The 18,609-nt window shown below is 48.7% G+C and overlaps 1 protein-coding gene across 2 annotated transcripts; it reads left to right on the top strand.

Moving 5' to 3' along the window:
* The first annotated feature begins 805 nt into the window (after positions 1-805).
* Positions 806-17,014, top strand: ACER1 (alkaline ceramidase 1). 2 transcript variants are annotated; one of them, XM_088022613.1, is made up of 6 exons: positions 806-948; positions 12,461-12,570; positions 12,650-12,791; positions 13,613-13,750; positions 16,412-16,549; positions 16,849-17,014. In XM_088022613.1, exons 1-6 carry the CDS (start codon positions 806-808, stop codon positions 17,012-17,014), a joined length of 837 nt encoding a protein of 278 aa, XP_087878739.1. The 2 variants fall into 2 exon arrangements, with proteins under 2 accessions (XP_087878739.1, XP_027981843.1); XM_028126042.1 differs by having other exon boundaries at positions 856-948; positions 12,456-12,570.
* Positions 17,015-18,609: the final 1,595 nt, after the last annotated feature.

The raw sequence follows: 18,609 nt of genomic DNA on the forward strand, positions 1-18,609 counted from the left end.
GCTGACTCTAAAACCAGAGTTTTCCACAGCCCTTGGAAGCCAGGACTAGGGGCCCCCAGGCCTGGAATTCTACAGAGTCCTCCCTTCATGGGAGCTTTGAAGGTGGCCCCTGATAGAAGTTGGGACACTGTAGGCATCTGAGGTTTTGACCACCCAAGAGAAATGGCATCAGTCCTGCCCCAGCCTCCCATAACACAAACAGGAAGACCTAGGCCCCCAAAGGTGAAATGATTGGGCTAGGTTTCATAGCCAAGGACTCCCAGGCAGCTGAGCCAAGTGCACTGGGGGTGGGTGAGCTACTGTTGCCCCTGGTATGGGAAATAGCAGCTTGGAGCTTTGACGGTGTGGAGGTAGTTAAACCTAATGGTTAAGAGCCCGGAGCCTGGACTCAGCTGCCTGTTTTCACATTATGGCCTTCCCCCCACCTTGCATGCCCTCAGCAAGTGATTTCGCTCTTTCTTCCTCAGTTTGCTCATCTGTAAAATGGGGAGAGCCAGCGTACTCCTCTCAATGGGCTCATTATTATTTTAAATTACTGTTCTAATAACAGTCCCCCTAACTCCCACTCCTAGTGGGTAGGGATGGGAAGCACACTCCCTTCCCACCCACCCCCTCCCACCTCCACCCTCCCTGGATGGGGCCAGCCCCTCTGCTTATGCCCAGGGCAGCCGCCACTGCACAGCTAGGCTGCCCTGGTGCAACAGGGAGTGGTTCAGCAGGTTTTTCCTCTTGGTCGGCCTGCCTGCCGTGGGGCAACCAGCTGTCCTCTGCCTGTCTCACCCGGGCCTGGCTGTTCTAGGCTCTCATGCTCCTCTCTGCCAGACTGAGCCAGTGGGCACTGGGCGCTGCATCAGGATGCCCAGCATCTTCGCCTACCAGAGCTCCGAGGTGGACTGGTGTGAGAGTAACTTTCAGCACTCGGAGCTGGTGGCCGAGTTCTACAACACGGTGAGGTCCAGGTGGGAGGGCTGGGGGTTGCAGCCTTAACAGACTGGGGTTCCAGTCCGGCTTCTCCAAATCACTGCTGGGGAATCCTGCTTGAGGAATCACCCCTCTGAGTTTTGGCTCATCTGTTAGTCAAGGAGTGCTGGCTTTCATTCATTCATCTTTATTTGGCATCAGGCTCTGTGGAAGGTTTTGGAAATGCAGCAGTGACCAGGGAAACAGCCAGTCTCTGTCCCCCCCACTCCGGAGCAGATGACACAGATGTGACTCCAGGCACTCACAACCCGGGTTAATGGTGCTTGTAATGGGAGTTGCACAGGCAGCCTTGGGGATCAGGGAGGGGGGTTGGGGGGAGTGGATCAGAAAAGGCTTCCAGGAGGAGGTGACTGTGTTTAGTTTTTTTTCAGCTCTACCCCCAGCCTAGGTTGACCAACTCATTCCAGTTTGCTGGGGACTGTCCTGGTTTCAGCATTGAAAGTCCCATGTCCTGGGGACCCCTCAGTTCTAAGCACACCAGCACAGTGGGCCATCCTTCCTCCAGCCCTTGCTAAGGGGCCATATTGGAAGGGCTCGAAATGCCTAAATGGCACAGGCATTTCAGCAAAGCTTGTAAGATGCAAAGCAGCCAAAGATGCATATGGCTATGCTACCGCCCATGTGGGGTGCTGGGGAGACTGCTGTGAATAAGGCAGGCTGCTCACCTTCCTGGAGCCCCTGGGATCGGGGGTGATGCAGGCTATGTGTTTTGCTCTGTACCCTGCACATAGCGAGGGTGCTCAGTACACAGTGAGTGATACAAAGCATACCTTTATTGAGTGCTTACTATGTGTGGCAGGCATTTTACTAAACATTTTACAGGAAAAAATCTCAGTTTAATCTTCACAACGACTTTGGGAATTAGGCAGAGTGTATATTACATAGAGCTAATCCCGTTGTCCAGGTGAGGAAATGGCCTTCAGGGAGCCTGAAAGATATACCAAGGATCATGCTGGCACTTACAGCTAGGATTTGAACTTGGTGCTTCCGAGTGATTCTTTTTGGGGGATGGGGGAGAAGGAGCTCGGTCTCAGGATGCCCTGGTTGCTTTTGCCCTGTTTGACCTCACCAATTTCCAGAGCTGGGAGGTGGGAGTTTGAGATTCAGGGGTTCCCTCTGGTCTCCCTGGTTCTTGCTCCTCCTGGACAGAGATACTGACCCTGGTCCTCAGTACCCTCACCTGACACACGGGAGGGGGCTGAACGTACTGATCTCTAAGGTGGAGAAGAGGTTTGAGGTTCTGGGACCCCTCTTTCTGGATTCCCTGGCAGCCCACCCCGAGGTGGGGGGTCCCCACAGAAGGCACCGAGAAAAGGCTGACTTGGGGCTGGGCTGAGCCTCCAGTCTAGCTGTGCTTGACAATGCAAAATGCTCCTCCATTCAGTCCTCCTTCAGCGGTCTCTAAATGTAGCAAATTCAGCCCCTCTCTAAATGTAGCAAATTGAGCGACTGGCAGACACCCTTTGAGGCCGCAGGAGACGTGGTCATGACACATACTAGACTTCAACATCATCATCTCCCAGTACCTGCATTTCCAGATACTTATCAAAGAGAAACAGAAGTTTCGCAAAATGATAGTTGCCTTTCCCTGGTGTGAACATACTTGGACATTTCCTTTCCTATTGAAAAGGCTCTTGCAAAACAGACCAGGGCATGAGGAATTGAATCCGAGTTATGTTATAAAGGGTCTCCCCAAGATTTTCTCCTCCCAAACACTTCTGAGTATCCCAAACCCATCACCAGAGCTAATAAATCATTGAGTTCAGGAATTGGCAAACGTTTGCTACAAAGGCCAGATATTAACTGTTTTTGGCTTTTTGGGCCATACAATCTGTATGGAAATAACTCAGCTCTACCACTGTACCTGGAAAGTGGCCATGGATAGTATGTAAACAAATGAGGGTGGCCATGTGCCAATAAAACTTTATGGACACTGAAATACGCATTTCACTTAACTTTCACGCGTCACAAGATACCCTTCTTTTAATTTTTCAACCATTTAAAATTGTAAATGTTATTCTTGGCTCATAAGCCATACAAAACAAGACAAGGGGGAATTTGGCACGGGGCCAGAGTTTGCCAGCTTATGAGATTATATATATATATATATTTATAATAACCAGCCAAATAGAAAACAGTAAGATCTTTTCCTTTTGGCCTCTCAGATCAGTAATTAAAAATGAATTTACATGGTAGTGAATGTGGGCACACTCGTATTTTGCAGCTTCCTGTGGGCAATTTGTCAAGTTGAGTGGAGACATGGAGTTACAGATAGCGCCCCCTCTGCCCCCACTCCGTCATTGCACCTCCAAGAACTTGCGTCAAAGAGATAATCCCAGTGGAAAACAAAATTTATATATAGTTCTGTCTGAGTCCTTTGTAATTGCAATCAAAAATAATGGAATACATAGAAAGGGGGTCATAGCATTTTCACCAGCCTGTGTAGGGCTGAATACATTCTGGTCAAATACTGCGCAGCTCTTTAAAAGCATGTTAAAAGCATGTTTTTGATCCAGGTATGTAAATGAAGACAAAATACGTAGTAAGGATTTTCTCAAAAAATCGATTCATGTTGGTTTCATCAGGATCCGCTTAGGAGTCACTTCACTCTTCAGAAACTTATTTTCTGGATGCCTGCAAGGTTTGCTGAGTCTGGAGTGGGGGGAGGCGGAGCCCAGCCCCGCACGATCAGGGTAGAGAAGAAGGCAGCTCTCGAGGACTCAGCCCAGGGGTTGACAAATTTCATAGAGGAGGGCACCTAGGAGTTGGGTTTTGAAAGATGGATAGGAGCTTGCCAAGTAGGGTAGGAGTCAAGGAAAAGGGAGAAGGGAGAAAAGGGATGTACTGAGTCCTGGAAATAAAAAGAGCCTGCACAGTTTGGGAAAGGGAAGTGTGTTTCTGTGGCTAGAAAATGAGGAGAGATGAAGATGAACAAGTTCTGAATGCTGGGTCAGTGTTCAAAAAATATATCCCGTATTTCCTGCTGGACTCATTGGACTCATTCATTCATCCCGCATCAGTGCTATGAACCAACCCGTGCTGATTTGTCCTGGGGTCCCAGAGAGGCTCAGTGCTCCCAGGATAAGGAAGTGGGGTGTTCAGGATTAGATTTGACCAGTCCCATGATTAGCTTGTGGCAGAGGGAGGGCAAAGGGGCCAGAATGGGCAGCAGGGAGCCATGTGGATGGCACAGGAGGCCTCTGCTTGCTGAATGGGGAGGGAACTTCAATGCTTAAAGAATGAGTGAATGTTCTCTAAGGCATATGGAGCAAACGGACCAGCATAAGCAAAGGCCTTGAGGTGAGAGAGAAGAGCAGATCAAGGAACGGTTGGTGGCTTGAAGCGAGAGCCCAGGCTGCCCAAGAAGGAGGAAATGAGGGCTGAGAGACAGGTGGAGGAGGTTTCCGGGGGCCACGTGGGGGATGCCTGGCAGAGGAGGGTGAGCTCCATGGTGAGGGCACCGGGGAGCCGTGGGGGACTTTTGAACAGCAAAGAGTCAATGATGTGGGCAGCAGCTGGGGCACCTGGTTGCCTTTCACAGACGGCCCTGGAGAGCCAGGAAGGGCATATCCAACAGGGGCAGAGGTCAAGGGCGTGGGAGGGCCTGGGCCAGGTGGGGTAGAGGAGAAATCAAGGTGTGGGCTGCTCCGGTTTACTTCTGCTGGCATTGGCCTGGTGGCCTCCAGGTGTGGCCTCCTTCTGGGCGGCTGACAACTTAAGAGAGTTTCAAGTCGTGGAGGAGGAAGTTTCCAGGCTCCCTGGCTCTGAGAAGCAGCTGTGCTGCTGAATTCCTTTCCTGGGGTCCTGCCAAAGCTTCAGAAGCTCTGCATCTCATCCTCCCCAGAAAGCTTCCTCTCGGATGCTTGGATAGAGAACAAAGGGGTGGTATGTCTGGAGCGGGGCAACGGCATAGGCAAAGGTGCAGTGGTGGGCATAGTCTGGGGGAGGGGTACAATAGAAGAGACAGAGAGGTCGGAGTAGGAGGTTGTGCAAGGGGGTCTAGGCTGCAGCACCCGTACCTCCTACAGCCTCCCAGCCTCCTTTTGCAACCGAGCATTCCTGTCGCTGGCCTCTGCACTGTGGGGATTCCTGTCCCTCTCTCTCGAATGCTGTGTGATGCAGGGGGAGACCCTCCCCTCTCTGAGCCCCTGGCTGTGAATAACAGGTCCCATAAGTTCTAAACCACACCTCCCTCTTCTGCCTTCCTTCTCATCAAATTCACAGCAAAAGCAACTGTGCCAGCCTTCCCCTCCCCGCCGAAAATGAGGAGGGCATGATTCCTGCCCCCAGGGAGGGCAGACACTCTTAATTGAATAATTTCACACACTGGGGACCATGCCCATGACACATCTTGGCTCAGACTCGATAGGTCCCTCTGGACCTCATTTCTCCTTCAGAAAAAGCCTTCTGGGGATGACAGAGGGGTCCAATTTGAAGAGACAATGACCCCTTCGTTTTGTTCATGACTCAACAAGAATTGATTGAGTCAGGCACTGTTTCAGGCTCTGGGGACACAGAGGTGACCAAAGCAAATGAAAACGTCTGCCCTCACGGGGCCAGTGTCCTGGGGGATGGAGGAGACAGACAAAAAACAAGTCAGAAGTAAAGCATGCAGGTGGGACAGGGAAGAAAGACTCATTCATTCATGTGTTCATTCATTTACTCATTCATATTTATTCAGCAAATATTTACTGAGTACTTGTTCAGAAAGGGAGCAGCTATGGGTGCTAATAGTGATTAACCCGTAGGACCATGGAGAGGATGAAACATCTACTGGGTATCCCAAATGTTCATCGTGGACGAATGGATAAATACCCTGTCATTCATCCACACAATGGACTACTACTCAGCCATAAACAGGAGTGAAGGGCGGACCCACGCTACATCATAGATGAACCTTGAAAACATGATGCTCAGGGAGAGAAGCCAGTCACAAAAGGCCACACACTGTGTGATTCCATCCATATGAAATGCCCAGAGGAGCCAAATCTGCAGAGATAAGAAGCAGATGAGTGGTTCCCCAGAGCTGGCGGAGTTGGGGGGAGGTGTGGTAAGGCAGGGGAGTGACTGCTAATGGGGACAGGGTTTCTTTTTGGGGGTGATGAGCATGTTCTGGAATTAAATGTTGGTGATGGTTGCACAACCTCGTGAATAGGCGATTGAAACCCACTGACTTGCACACTTTAAAAGAGTGAATTTGATTGTATGCGATTTATATCTCAATTAAAAAAACAGATTAAAAAAAAACTTTACAGTTCTTGGCACATCCTAAGCATCGAATAAACAAGGCTATTGCTATTAGAGGTAAACATAGCACAGAGATGCAAAAGTGTTAATATATTCATTTTTTTTTTAACAAATAACACTTCCTGTAATCCTCATAGCAATTTTATGAAGTAAGTACTCTTATGCTCCACATTTTCAGAGATGGGGAATAAAGGCTCAGAGAGCGTACGTTTCCTCCTCGGGGTTTTACAGCATGTAAATCACGAGTGCACAAAAGCTGTGTATACTGGAAGTGCCGGAGTTAAAGCCCAGGCCACCTGGCCCCAGAATCTCTCACTCAATTAACCACAGCATTGTGAGGCCACTCAGTTACTGAGTGATTAACAATTAATTGGGTGTGTTTTAATTCATGCAAGTAAGTCCTATTCGGGGAGGGTCTATGGCTGGTGCTCTAGCTCCACGGCCCCAGCCCTGCACCAACGTTCTTGTGCATGTGTTGAGTGGATATAGAGGGGGTCCTCGACAGGTGACAGAGCCAGGTGTGCATGGTGGGACTTCGAGCTTTGGCAGTGGGGAGAGAGAGCACAGGAGTGTTTGGCGATGTTCGTTGATTTGGTTGATTCGACACATTTTTCTTGAGCGCCCACTGCGTGCCCAGCGAGGTGGGTGTTGGGGACACAGCCAGGGATAAAACAAGTGCGTATCGTCCTCACACGGAGGTCACCCTCCAGTGAGGAGGAGAGGGACAATAAAGGAGTCAAGAATGCATCGATGGAATGCACAAGTGAAACAGTGGGTGGGAGGGAAGAAGTGTGTGGAGGTGGGGAGGCAGCTCCAGGTGGCCAGGGAAAATGAGAACGCAGATTCCCCCACCGCCTTTTCCCAAAGCTGAAATGGGCAGTCAATTCAGGTCAATCTGCCTTCCTCCCTTCTCTTCTTTGTCCACCCCCCCACCCCCCCCTGCCGCTTCTCTCCTTTCCTTCTTCCAGACCTAAGGTACCCAGCCACATCTATCTACCAGACACCCTGCTAGGTACTGGTGGTCAAGAAAGCAAATTATTCCAGAATAACAGCAACACTGTTATTCATAGTCAGTATAGCAGCTGTGGCAGCCATGTAGTTTCTGCATGCGTCACTCTCTACCAAAATTTACGGAGCACCTACTATGCGTCAGGCACTGCTCTAGACACTGGAGTTTCATAGCAGTGAGCAAAACTCTTGGACCCCGTAGCACTTGGTTCTCTAATCCTCACTGTGACGCTTGGAGTTAGAGGAGGAAAATGAGGCACGGAATGTCCCCCAAACCCTGACTGGGTAGACCTGTGAAGGCAGACTTCGTTTTGGGGTACTGCTAGGTCCCTGAGCAGCATAGTAGATACTGAAGGAGTGGTTGGTAAGCAAATGGGTGGATGGATGGATGGATGTGAAGGCAGCTGATGGGGCTGGGACTCAGAGAGTCCAGCTCACGATCCTGGGCAGGCGTCTGTCCCTCCTGGAAGAGTCTAGGTGGGGCCAGTGGTTGGGAAATGTGGGGACCCAGCCCCAGAGGCAGGGAGGGAGGCCCCGGTAGGCGGCAGTCTCCGATGCTATCAGAGACTCTGGAGCCAGTTGGAAGTCATTAGTCAGAGGCTCCGCCCGTTGCTTTGCCCTCATTCTGCACACTCAGGGGCATTATCAGAGACTTCTGTCTTGGTCCTGCTGGCCTCTGAGCTTGGAGCAACTACACCAAGGATCAGCCTGTCACCATTATCTCCCACAGCAACAACAGCAGCAGCAGTAACCCTTGCTATTTGTTGAGCTGAAACCACATCCCTGGCAAGGGCCTCATGCATGCCCCTCAACAGCATCTGCACTAGGCATTAATTACTCACTGCCATTTTGCTGATGCAGGAAAGGGAGACCCAGAGACACTAGACCACACAGCCAGGGAGCAGGGAAGCCCCCTCTTAGTCATTGCCACCTGTCTTGTCCTCTCCTCTTTTAAGGCAGGGGGTAAAAGCAAACTTTGGAGTCCCCCAGAGCTGTGCGACCTCAGAGAAGTCACTCTACCTCTCTGAGATCCAGTTTTCTCATCGCCAAACAAGAACTAGGAAGCCAGACCTTGGGGGGTGTGGGCGAGGAAGCAATATCTATAAAATTGTGCTGTCAAAAGATAAGAAAGTAACAGTCATAGCACCTTCCATCCAGAACTTTCCAGGTACAGTCCCTTCTGCCAAGTGTTTTCATGTGTGTGACTTGGTGATCCACATAAACCTGCTTTGAGATCCAGTCAACAGGAAATATTTATTGAACACCTACTATTCCTCAGTTCCTGAGGTGACAATGGAGAACGGGGAAGACAGCGCCTGTTCTCAAAGCCAGGTTTAGTGGGAGAGCAAGACAGTTTCAGAACAGCTAGCCAAGTGTTAGGATAGAGGAACAGGGCACCAGAGAAGACCACCTGACCCTGCCTTGTGGGACTGGGAAGGCGTTATCAAAAGGTGATGCCCAGGGGAAAGATGGAGCAGTAGTTGGCCTGCCGAAGAGGGGCAAGTGAGGACAAAGAGTGTTCCAGGCAGTGGGAACAGCATGTGGCAACTTCTGGAGAAAGTATGGCTCATTTGGAGGAATGGAGTTATCCCTTCCACCTAGATTATAAAGTTGAAGGTGGAGAGAGGTGAGTTATGGAGGGAGTTTATCAGCCAGGTTTAAGGGTTTGGATTTTATCTATGGGATTCACAGACGTGTTTTAAATGGAGGGTTTAGAGTTTGGGGAACTGGTTGGCTCAGCATCTTCAGCCATGTTCGATACGCCCAAGGGCTGGTGTTTGTTTGAAGGCAGAGGGAAACTCCGATTTGTTTGGGATTTTGCCCATTCGGTATCCATGGCACCATTTTCCCTTTGACAACCAACTGCCCCTCTTCTACTGGTTATGTTCTCAACAGGATGGTCAATCAAGGTGCTTCCCTTCCTCTGACCAAGGGTGGGCTATGGCCCAGGAAGCATCTCCTGAATTTGAATCCTGAGCCAGGATATAACAATTGAACATAACTTTTTTTTTTCATTCATGCCCGAAGTTGCTCCCTGAAGAGACTGTCCATTCGAGGCTCAGAACCGTTCTGGTTTCTGGTTTTCCTTGTCTTCTGCAGTTCTTTGGATTTGTGAGCTCCCATAATGACTGAATGACAAATAAATTGAATAAGTAACTACACACACTTTTTTGTACTTATGGTACAAGTTCATTTTCTGTTGCTTGCTACCAAAGAACCCTAGCTCATATACCAATGGTGATGGTTTTACTGGATTCAAGCATTAGAAAGCTAGCTTAAGCAAAAAATCAAAAAACAAACCAAATAGGAAGAATGCATCGGGTAGGTACTGGGGTATCTTAGAAAGGAGAGATGAGTTGCTTGGGAGGACTAGGGTCCAAGGTAGGTCTGGAGGATTTAGCACAAGGAAGATACCACCCTTGAGTATTTGCCTGTGTTCTCAGCCTTGTCTGTTTGTGGTGGCAAGATGGTTGCCATATCTTAAACATCGGGACAATATCCCAAGACCTTAGAGAGTTGACAATAGCGCAACTCAATTTTGGTGGACTCCCAGGCTCTGTGTCTGCTCCAAGTTTCAAATTCCCAAGAAAATCTGATTGGCCCAGTTTGGGATAGGTGTCTACTCCAGTGGGGTTGAGTCTCAGGATGCAGACACAGCGTGCATGTTCTCGGGTAGCCATTGTGAACCAAGTGGCTGTGCCAGAAATGTGTTTGACACTGTCCATTGGTGGGCATCAGACACCTTGGTATGGAAAGCAGGGACATGGGTGGGATCGTGGGCTACAAAACCAGTGTGCCAAGCATCCTCAAATTGTGGAACCAGCCTTTGAGCTGGTTCACCATCACCCGAGGAGAGCCATGGGCCTCCCTAGAATCAGAAGGACTCCTGCCTTGGAAACTAGTCTTGGTGCCCAGGACCTAGGGTCCTAGATGGTGACCCTGTATCAGGTAAATGATTTCCCCACACCCACCACTGTGCTCTGTATTTTTTTTTTTATTGAAGTATAGTTGACATACAATATTATATTAGTTTCAGGTGTGCAACTTAGTGATTTGACAATTATATACATTACACAGTGCTCACCACGATGAGTGTAGTTACCATCTGTCACAATAAAATGTCATTACAATATTATTGACTACACTCCCTATGCTGCACTTTTCATCCCCATAACTTACTGATTTTATAACTGGAAGTTTGAATCTCTTCACCCATTTTGTCCATCCCCCACCCCTTCCCCTCTGGCAACAACCAGTTTGTAACCTGTACTTATGAGTCTGTTCTGTCTTTTGTTTGTTAGTTCATTTGTTTTGTTTTTTAGATTCCACATATAAGGGAAATCATACGGTATTTGTCTTTCTCTGACCTATTTCAGTTGGCATAATACCCTCTAGGTCCCTCCATATTGTCACAAATGGCAAGATTTCCTTCCTTTGATGGCTGAGTACTATTCAACTGTATACATACAGCACATCTTCTTTAGCCATTCATGTATCAGTGGACACTTGGTTGCTTCCATATCTTGGCTATTATAAATAAATATTATAAATAAAGCTGCAGTAAACATAAGGGTGCATATATCTTTACAAATTAGTGTTTTTGGTTTTTTTGGGGGGGAGGTAAATGCCCATCAGCAGAATTACTGAATCCTATGGTATTTCTATTTTTAATCTTTTGAGGAACCTCCAGAGTGGCTGCATCACTTGCATTCCCACAAACAGTGCATGAGGGTTTCTTTTTCTCCACAGTCTTACCCAACACTTATTATTTCTTCTTCTTCTTTATTTTCAATACTAGCCATTCTGACTGGTGTGAGGTGATAGCTCATTGCGGTTTTGACTTGCATTTCCCTGTGCTCTCTATTTTTGAGTCAGCACCGTTCAGTCTAGGTTTCTGAGAAATAACGGAGCACCCTGGTTAACAGGGCACTATTTCTTCACTTTCTAAGATGGGACGCAGGCGATGGAGGAGACCTTTACAACGTGAAGATTTTATTGGGGAGAGAGGGTATAATTGAGTGAGCAAGCGGCTGACCTCAAGTTAGCAGGTAGAAGAAGAAGACCGTAAGAACACTTGTTTCTGAGCTCATGTGAGAGACTCAACTGTGGCCCAGACATATCTGGGGGAAACTTTGAGGGGGCGCTGAAATCCTAGTGGTCAGGGACTCTGAACCCTTGAAATTCTGGTGCAAATATTCTTGTCACCTTAACTGTACTCATAGACTATGGAGGCCTGGGGGATCTTTGGGTCAACAACATGAAGAGGCAAGTGGCATTGTGCATATGTCACCAATGCAGATATGGTAGGTTAGAGCAGTGAATTTACTCCTCACAGTCAGTGAGTGGCGTGCAGAAGCCCAGTAAATGGGATGCTTTGGTTTCAAATGAAACAGCCTACTAAAAACAGCTTAAATAGAAAAGATCATATCTTATTATTTTTTGAAATGGAAGTCTAGAGGTAGATGGTTCTGGAATGTTAACTTGGCAGCTCAACATTATCAAGCTCTTCATGGAGAAGTGGTTCTTGAAATACTGTCCAGGGACACCGTGGGGTCCCTGAGGCCTTTCAGAGGTTCCTCGACGTAAAAATTATTTTCATAATAATAGAAAGATTTTGTTTGCCTTTTTCACTCTATCTCACCAGGGTACTATGGGATCTTCTAGTGGTTTTGTGATGAGTGATGACACCATCTCTCAAATGGCCAAGGGAATATGTGCTTGTGTAGTCCTGGGTTTTGAAAACTTCTCAGTCTCGATTTCTAATACAGCCAACCTTGATAAATGAAGCTCATATATATATATATATATATTTTTTTTTTTTTAAGTAATAGATTCATTTGCATTTCTATCCCCTTGGTCAGACCAGGTCATGAGGGCAGAGTTAGTGGCAAGGAAGCCTGGAAAATGTTGTGTAGCTGTGTCTAAAACTTGGGGGGATCTTATTTCCAAAAGGAAAAGGGGGGCGGATGTATGTAGAAGGTTAGTAGACAGTCTGCCACACTCGCTGAATGAATGAATAAACCGATAGAATAACAGATGGAGTAATGAACCTATTGATGACTGTCAAGATCAACTGGAAGAGTGACAAACTCAGGGTTGATCAATTGCCTGAAAGGGGACAGGTGACCAATTGGCTAATAACTTAGGGTTGGACATAGGGGCAGCCCTCGCCTGCCTGCACTTCTGACAACCCCTCCCCATGTCCTCCTCTTTTCCAGTTCAGCAATGTCACCTTTTTCATCTTTGGGCCTCTCATGATGTTTCTCATGCACCCCTACGCCCAGAAACGCTCCCGCTATGTTTATATCACCTGCATCCTCTTCATGGTCGTAGGTAGGTGGGGGTCTGTGACAGTGGGGTGGTAGGGGCGGGGACCACCCCCTTGACCACCTACCTTTGTCTCTTGCTCCAGGCCTGTTCTCCATGTACTTCCACATGACACTTAGCTTCCTGGGCCAGCTGCTGGATGAGATCGCTATCCTGTGGCTGCTGGCCAGTGGCTACAGCATATGGATGCCCCGCTGCTACTTTCCCACTTTCCTAGGAGAGAACAGGTGGGGCGGGGGCTGGTCCTCTGTTGATCCCACCATAGCCCATGTGGGCTCCTGGGTCCACTCCCTGAGCCCACCTGAGGTCCTTGGAATCCCTCCCCTGACCACCCGAGCACTTTCTTCTGACCCTACCTGACTTAACTGGCTTCCAGGGACTCCTCCTTTGAGAGTACTCGGGACCCCCAGAAATCCTCTCCTGATCCTGCCTGGATAGTCTGGTACCTTCTCCAGAACCTGTCCGGAGCCACCTGGGGGTCCCAGGAACCCATACGTAAGCTTACCTGGGCCCCAGGGACCTCTCCCCTGAGCCTATCACCTGGGCCCCCTGGAACTTTCCTGGGATCCTCCTGGGCTCCACTCTTAACCTGAGACCACTTTGAATCTCTCTCCTGACCCTGTTTGACCTATCTGAGCCTTCTGGGACCCCTCTCCTGATAGTACTTGGGACCTCTGTAATTCCTTCCTTCGTCCTACCCAGGTCCCCTGAATCCTTTGTCTGACCTCACCTGGGCCCTGATACCCTCTGCTGACCTGACTAAGCCCCTTTGAGCCTCCCTGAGACCCTCTCATCATCCTACCCACCCTTACCCCTGGGACCCCCTTTAGACCCTGCCTGGGCCCACTTGGGATGTTTCATTGGACCCTTCTTGGGACCCTCTGCTGAGCCCACCTGGGAACCTCAATACCTTTTCCTGAGTGCGGTTGGGCACCCTGAAACCCCTTCCCTTTGCTCATCCACCTCTGCCACAAGATCTCCTGACCCTGCCTAAACCCCCCAGGACCCTCCCAGCCACCCTCCTACAGCTGCATCCTTCTTCCCCCAGGCCCCAGTTCATCTGCCTGGTCGTCATCACCACTGTGGTCAGCACCTTCCTGTCCTTCCTGAGGCCCGTGATCAACGCATATGCCCTCAACAGCATTGCTGTGCACATCCTCTACATCGTGTTCCAGGAATACAAGAAGTGGGTGGTGGTTGCAAGCGCCTCCCCGGGGAGGTGGCTCCCGTCCCCCTCCAAGCACGTCCCTCACCCCACGTACTCACCAAGTCCCAGGGCTGGAGGTCTCATCGACTCCAGGCTCAGGGGAGGGATGTCCCTTCCCCAAGATCATCTACTAACAAGGGGCAGGGTTAGGATTGGAACTGAAGGCTGAAACCCCAAACATACATACAAGCAGAGACTGTTGTATGATAAACCTCCATGTGCCCACTAACCGGTCCCGATAACAATCAGCATTTTGCCAACCTGCATTACACATTCCCCCCAGATTCCATATACTGGCACCCATTAACTTTTCAGGTTTGAACTCTCCTGATAAATAATAATTATTATTTTTTTAACCCATACCAGGTCTTGGCAGGATAAAAAGAGGGCTCTTTGGAATGGAGCCATTTGAGGAGAGCTGAATAAAAGGGTTATTTACAAAGGAGAGAGCAGGTGTCGGCAAATCACTAGGGATCATTTAGAACCGTTGTGCTGATAAGAGTGGGATCCTATGACCATCAGGAGACCTGGGGTGGGGGGGAGAAGGGGGGGGAGTGATTACAAGAGTGTGGAAGGAGAGAGCCCTGTGGAGAGGGCCTCCTTAGCAAGAACCGTGACCTCCAGTTGCTGGTTGCGGCTAGCTTGAGCCAACCCCACATGGAGGAGGCCAGGAGAATAAATATTCTAACCATACCCTTCTCTTACCCTTTGGTTTCTTGCTGGGGTGCCTCATTGGCCAACCCAACTAGAAAGCATTGGCCAACGCAACTAGAAAGCATTGGCCAACCCAACTGGAGGCCATTGGCTAAACCAAGTGGAAACCGTTGGCTAATCTAACTGGAAGCCCAAGGACAAAGGAATCCCCAGCTTCAGTCCACACAGGTCAACACCCCGCCTCCCCGGGGCATAGGGCAGAATGGAGAGGGGTAGGGAAGGATCTAGAGGGACAAAAGGAAGATGGGGCACACACAAGGCTAATCAAGTAGACAATACCCAGATTGCACCAATATTGCCTCAGTTTCTCAAGATGTCTTCTTCCAACTAGTCTTGTTGAAATTGGAATGCAAACATAGTCTCTTAGGTTTTCTTTGTGTCATAGCATTCTCTCCCTCCCTCCCCTATCTTCATGCCTCTGATTTGATAACAGAAACTCCATCATTTGTCCTGTAGACCATTCTGGATTTGGCTGTCTGCTTCCTGTGGTGTCTTTCATTGTCTTTCTTTCTTTCTTTCTTTTAATTTCTTGCAAATTATTAGTTAGAACTAGATTTAGGTTTTCGTATTTTGAGGCCAGAATATTGCATGTGTGGTGCTGGGTGTTTCTTGTTCCATGCCATTAGGACCCCATAATGAATGGTTGCGCCACATTATTGCTATTAAGGTTGATCAGTGGATTCAGGTGGTGTCATCTCCTCCTTTTATTATAAAGTTTTCCACTGACTTTTCACCTAAGAATTTCAGCAGCCATTCAGGCACACTGCTTCCATCCATGAATTCATTAGTGGTTGCAAGAGGGCGGTTTGCAGATTCCATTACTCCTTCTGCAATGATTTTCTGGAGTTCTTCCATCAAGAAGGACTTTTCACTCGTCAACCTGGAAATACAGTTTGCACAGGAATGACAGGATGGATAATTGATTCTTTCCCTTAATTGATCTATTTCCAGAGTAATGAGTCGGGGCCTTAGCCATCTCTAGTGGGGACCAATGAAATTTTTAAGAAAAGTATTATTATGAACTCATGGATGTTTATATCTCAGAAGTGTTTCAATCCATTGCAGTCGCCGTGCTATATTTTTAGCTTTTCATTTTGAAGTAGTCACAGACTCATGACAAATTGCAAAAATAGTGCAGAGTCTTGTGCATCCTTCATCCAGCTTCCCCCAGCCTCTCCCAATGGAACATCCTGTGTGACCATAGTACAACCTTAAAAGGAGGAAACTGATGACAGAACAATGCTGTTAACTAGACCTCAGACTCTATATTCAGATTTCATCAATCCTTACTCATTATTCTTTTTTTGGTGGTCAAACTCTCCCATTTTAGACTAGGGGGCAGGGCCTGCACTTTTAACCATAGAGAAGTTATTGCTTCATTAATCCCTGATATGCTCTTTCCTGAAGGATGCTGGGTCAGCTCTGCTGTTGGGGAAACAGATTCTGCTCTTGAGTTGTCCCCAGATGTGGCCTCCAGAGAATTTGCCCTCCCATAGCCACACAGACATGAATCCTCATGCACTGACTCACAGGTGTGCACACACTTACAGCCCGCCCAAGACAAACAGGGGAGGGCTTGTTGGTTAAGAAATCTGCAGCCTGACAAACCTGGTTCAGACCCCAGCTCTGTCACTTGCTATCTGTGTAAACTTAATCTCATGTGCCTGTTTTCTCATCTACAAAATGAAAATAATAGCATTGTTGTGAGGACTGAGTTTTTATCTGAAGAACTTTTAGAACCCTATCTGGCGTCCTATCAGTGCTCAGCAAATGTTAGCAATCGTCACAAATTAGGCCCCCTCCCTCTGGTACTCTTGGTTGTTCCCTCTTCCCAGCCTCATCTCCTTGGATGGAGGAATTTCCCATTGGCCCCTTCAGGCTCTGCTCTCCGAGTCTGGCTCTAATCTTCCTCCTTCTCTCCCTTAGGACCAGCAATAAGGAGCTTCGGCATATAATGGAGGTCTCCGTAGTTTTATGGGCTTTTGCACTGACCAGCTGGATCAGTGACCGCTTGCTTTGCAGTTTCTGGCAGCAGATCAATTTCTTTTACCTGCACAGCATCTGGTAAGCACCTGCCCTGTGGTATGGGGTGCCAGAGCCAGAAAATCTCAGATAGCAGAGTTTGGAGCAGGAACCTGGGGACAGAGAGGGGAGGCACAGATGTTGGTGTGTGTGTGTGTGTGTGTGTGTGTGTGTGTGTGTGTGTGTAGGGGTTGGTTGCAATCGAGGGTCTGATCCAGAATGTCCCTTCGGATGGTCAGGATCCATGAGAAGGAAGGAGAGAACCGAAGTGGGGGCATCCAGCTAGCTCTGGGGCATCTTGGCATCTTGTGCCCTCACCACCTTCTTCCTGCCCCCCACAGGCATGTACTCATCAGCATCACCTTTCCTTATGGCATGGTTACCATGGCCTTAGTGGATGCCAGGTATGAGATGCCAGGTCAAACCCTCATAGTCCGCTACTGGCCTCGGGACACTTGGCCTGTGGGGCTGCCCTACGTGGAAGTCCGTGACGACAAGAACTGCTGATGTCTGCCAGCTTCTGGACCACCTGAGCACCTGCCAACTCACCTGTGTCTTGAAGAGGGAGTCCTGGATCAGGAGTCGAGAGATGCTCACGGTTCTTTCCTCTACCTCCCTTTCTCCATCCTTCTTGTCCTGCATGGCTCCCCCCCCCCCCAAGACAGGGGATGGACTTCATGAGCCTTCTGTGCAGCAGTCTGATGACCGTGGGGGAGCTGCCTGGCATAGCTCTCCTCCATGATCTGCCCTTATTCTCTTTCATTTCCTCCTTTGTGTTCACTCTGTGAGGCTGGATCACCAGGTGCTGGGATTACCTGGCAGCCACTGGGAATGACTTCAGGCTGGGGCTTGGTGCCCGGGCATCTCACAAATAGTGGTGGTCACTACCACACCCTTTGGACCTGTCTTTGGCCAAGCAATGTCCCTGGTACTTGGGGGCATCCCAGAGAACAGACATGATTTCCAGTCACCTCATCTGCCCTCACTCATGCATGCAGAGACCTTGCAGGTCCTCTCACACACATGCTCCCACAGACCTCTGCTGCCATCTCACTGCTAGACAATGGAGCAACATGGAGGCCCAGACTGGGCAATCTGGCTGTTGTTGGGGCATGGGCATCAGGAGGGGAGCTGGGGTGGCCTGCATGGGCTCTCAAAGTGAGAGGAGAACAGGAAGGTGATTTCTGTGGTGGTTAAGAGCACAGGGCTTGGGGTCAGGCAGACCTAAGCTTGAATCCTGCTCCACCATTTCCTAGTTGTATAATCCGGGGGAAGTGATTTTTTTCTACCTTTGAAGCTCAAGCACCTTGTCTGTAATATGACAATGTTTCTGCCTTCATGGGACTTCTGCGTGGATAAAACAAGATCACGTACAAAAAGTGTTTAGCCTCGAGTCTGGAAAACATCCATCCATCCATCCCTTTGTCCTTCCCTCCCTCCATCTATATTCAGCCATCCATTTATGTTCATTTACCCACCCAAATATTTTAATCATCCTTTCGTTCATCTGTGTTCCCACTCATTCATTCATTCGTCTCTTCAACAAATATATATTGAGTTCCTACTCTATGTCTGACACTACCCACTGGTGATACAAGGCAGCAAAGACATGCAATGTCCCTGCTCCGGTGAGGAGACAAGTGTTAGACAAATAAAAAGACAAACAAGGCTTTTCCAGACACAAATACCTGCTGCAAAAATGATAAAGCAGGTGACGCTTTAGAGAATCATGAGGTGGGGAAGCAGCCCTTTCAAGTGGGTGCTCAGTGGGGAAGTGCAGTTTCCAGATGAACCCTCAGTGACAAGAGGACACCAGCCCTACTGAGAGCTGGCTGGGCAAGACCATTCTTGGGGAGAAGGAATGGCAGGTGTGAAACTCCCAGGGTGTGGATGAACTGGCACGACAAAAAGAACTCTCTCTCTCTTTTTTTTTTTAATGTTCAGTTAGCCAACATATAGTACATCATTAGTTTTTGATGTAGTGTTCAACGATCAGAAAGAACACTCTTGCTGGAACTTAATAAATGAGGGAGAGTGTAGAGTAAGGGATTTGTAATCCGGGGGTCTGGGATAGGTTTAGTATCCATGGACCACTTGACATT

This window comes from Eumetopias jubatus, unplaced genomic scaffold (genome assembly GCF_037043125.1).
Source record: "Eumetopias jubatus isolate StellerSeaLion01/CBP00866 unplaced genomic scaffold, mEumJub1_p1.0 scaffold_1, whole genome shotgun sequence".
NCBI classification, from domain to species: Eukaryota; Metazoa; Chordata; class Mammalia; order Carnivora; family Otariidae; genus Eumetopias; species Eumetopias jubatus.

What these genes read in the sequence shown, in the direction of transcription:
- ACER1 (XM_088022613.1), top strand. Translation starts at nt 806, where the DNA reads ATGCTCCTCTCTGCCAGACTGAGCCAGTGGGCACTGGGCGCTGCATCA. An exon ending in CATCCTCTTCATGGTCGTAG is followed by an intron (nt 12,571 to 12,649) that starts GTAGGTGGGGGT and finishes CTCTTGCTCCAG; the next exon opens with GCCTGTTCTCCATGTACTTC. An exon ending in ACTTTCCTAGGAGAGAACAG is followed by an intron (nt 12,792 to 13,612) that starts GTGGGGCGGGGG and finishes TTCTTCCCCCAG; the next exon opens with GCCCCAGTTCATCTGCCTGG.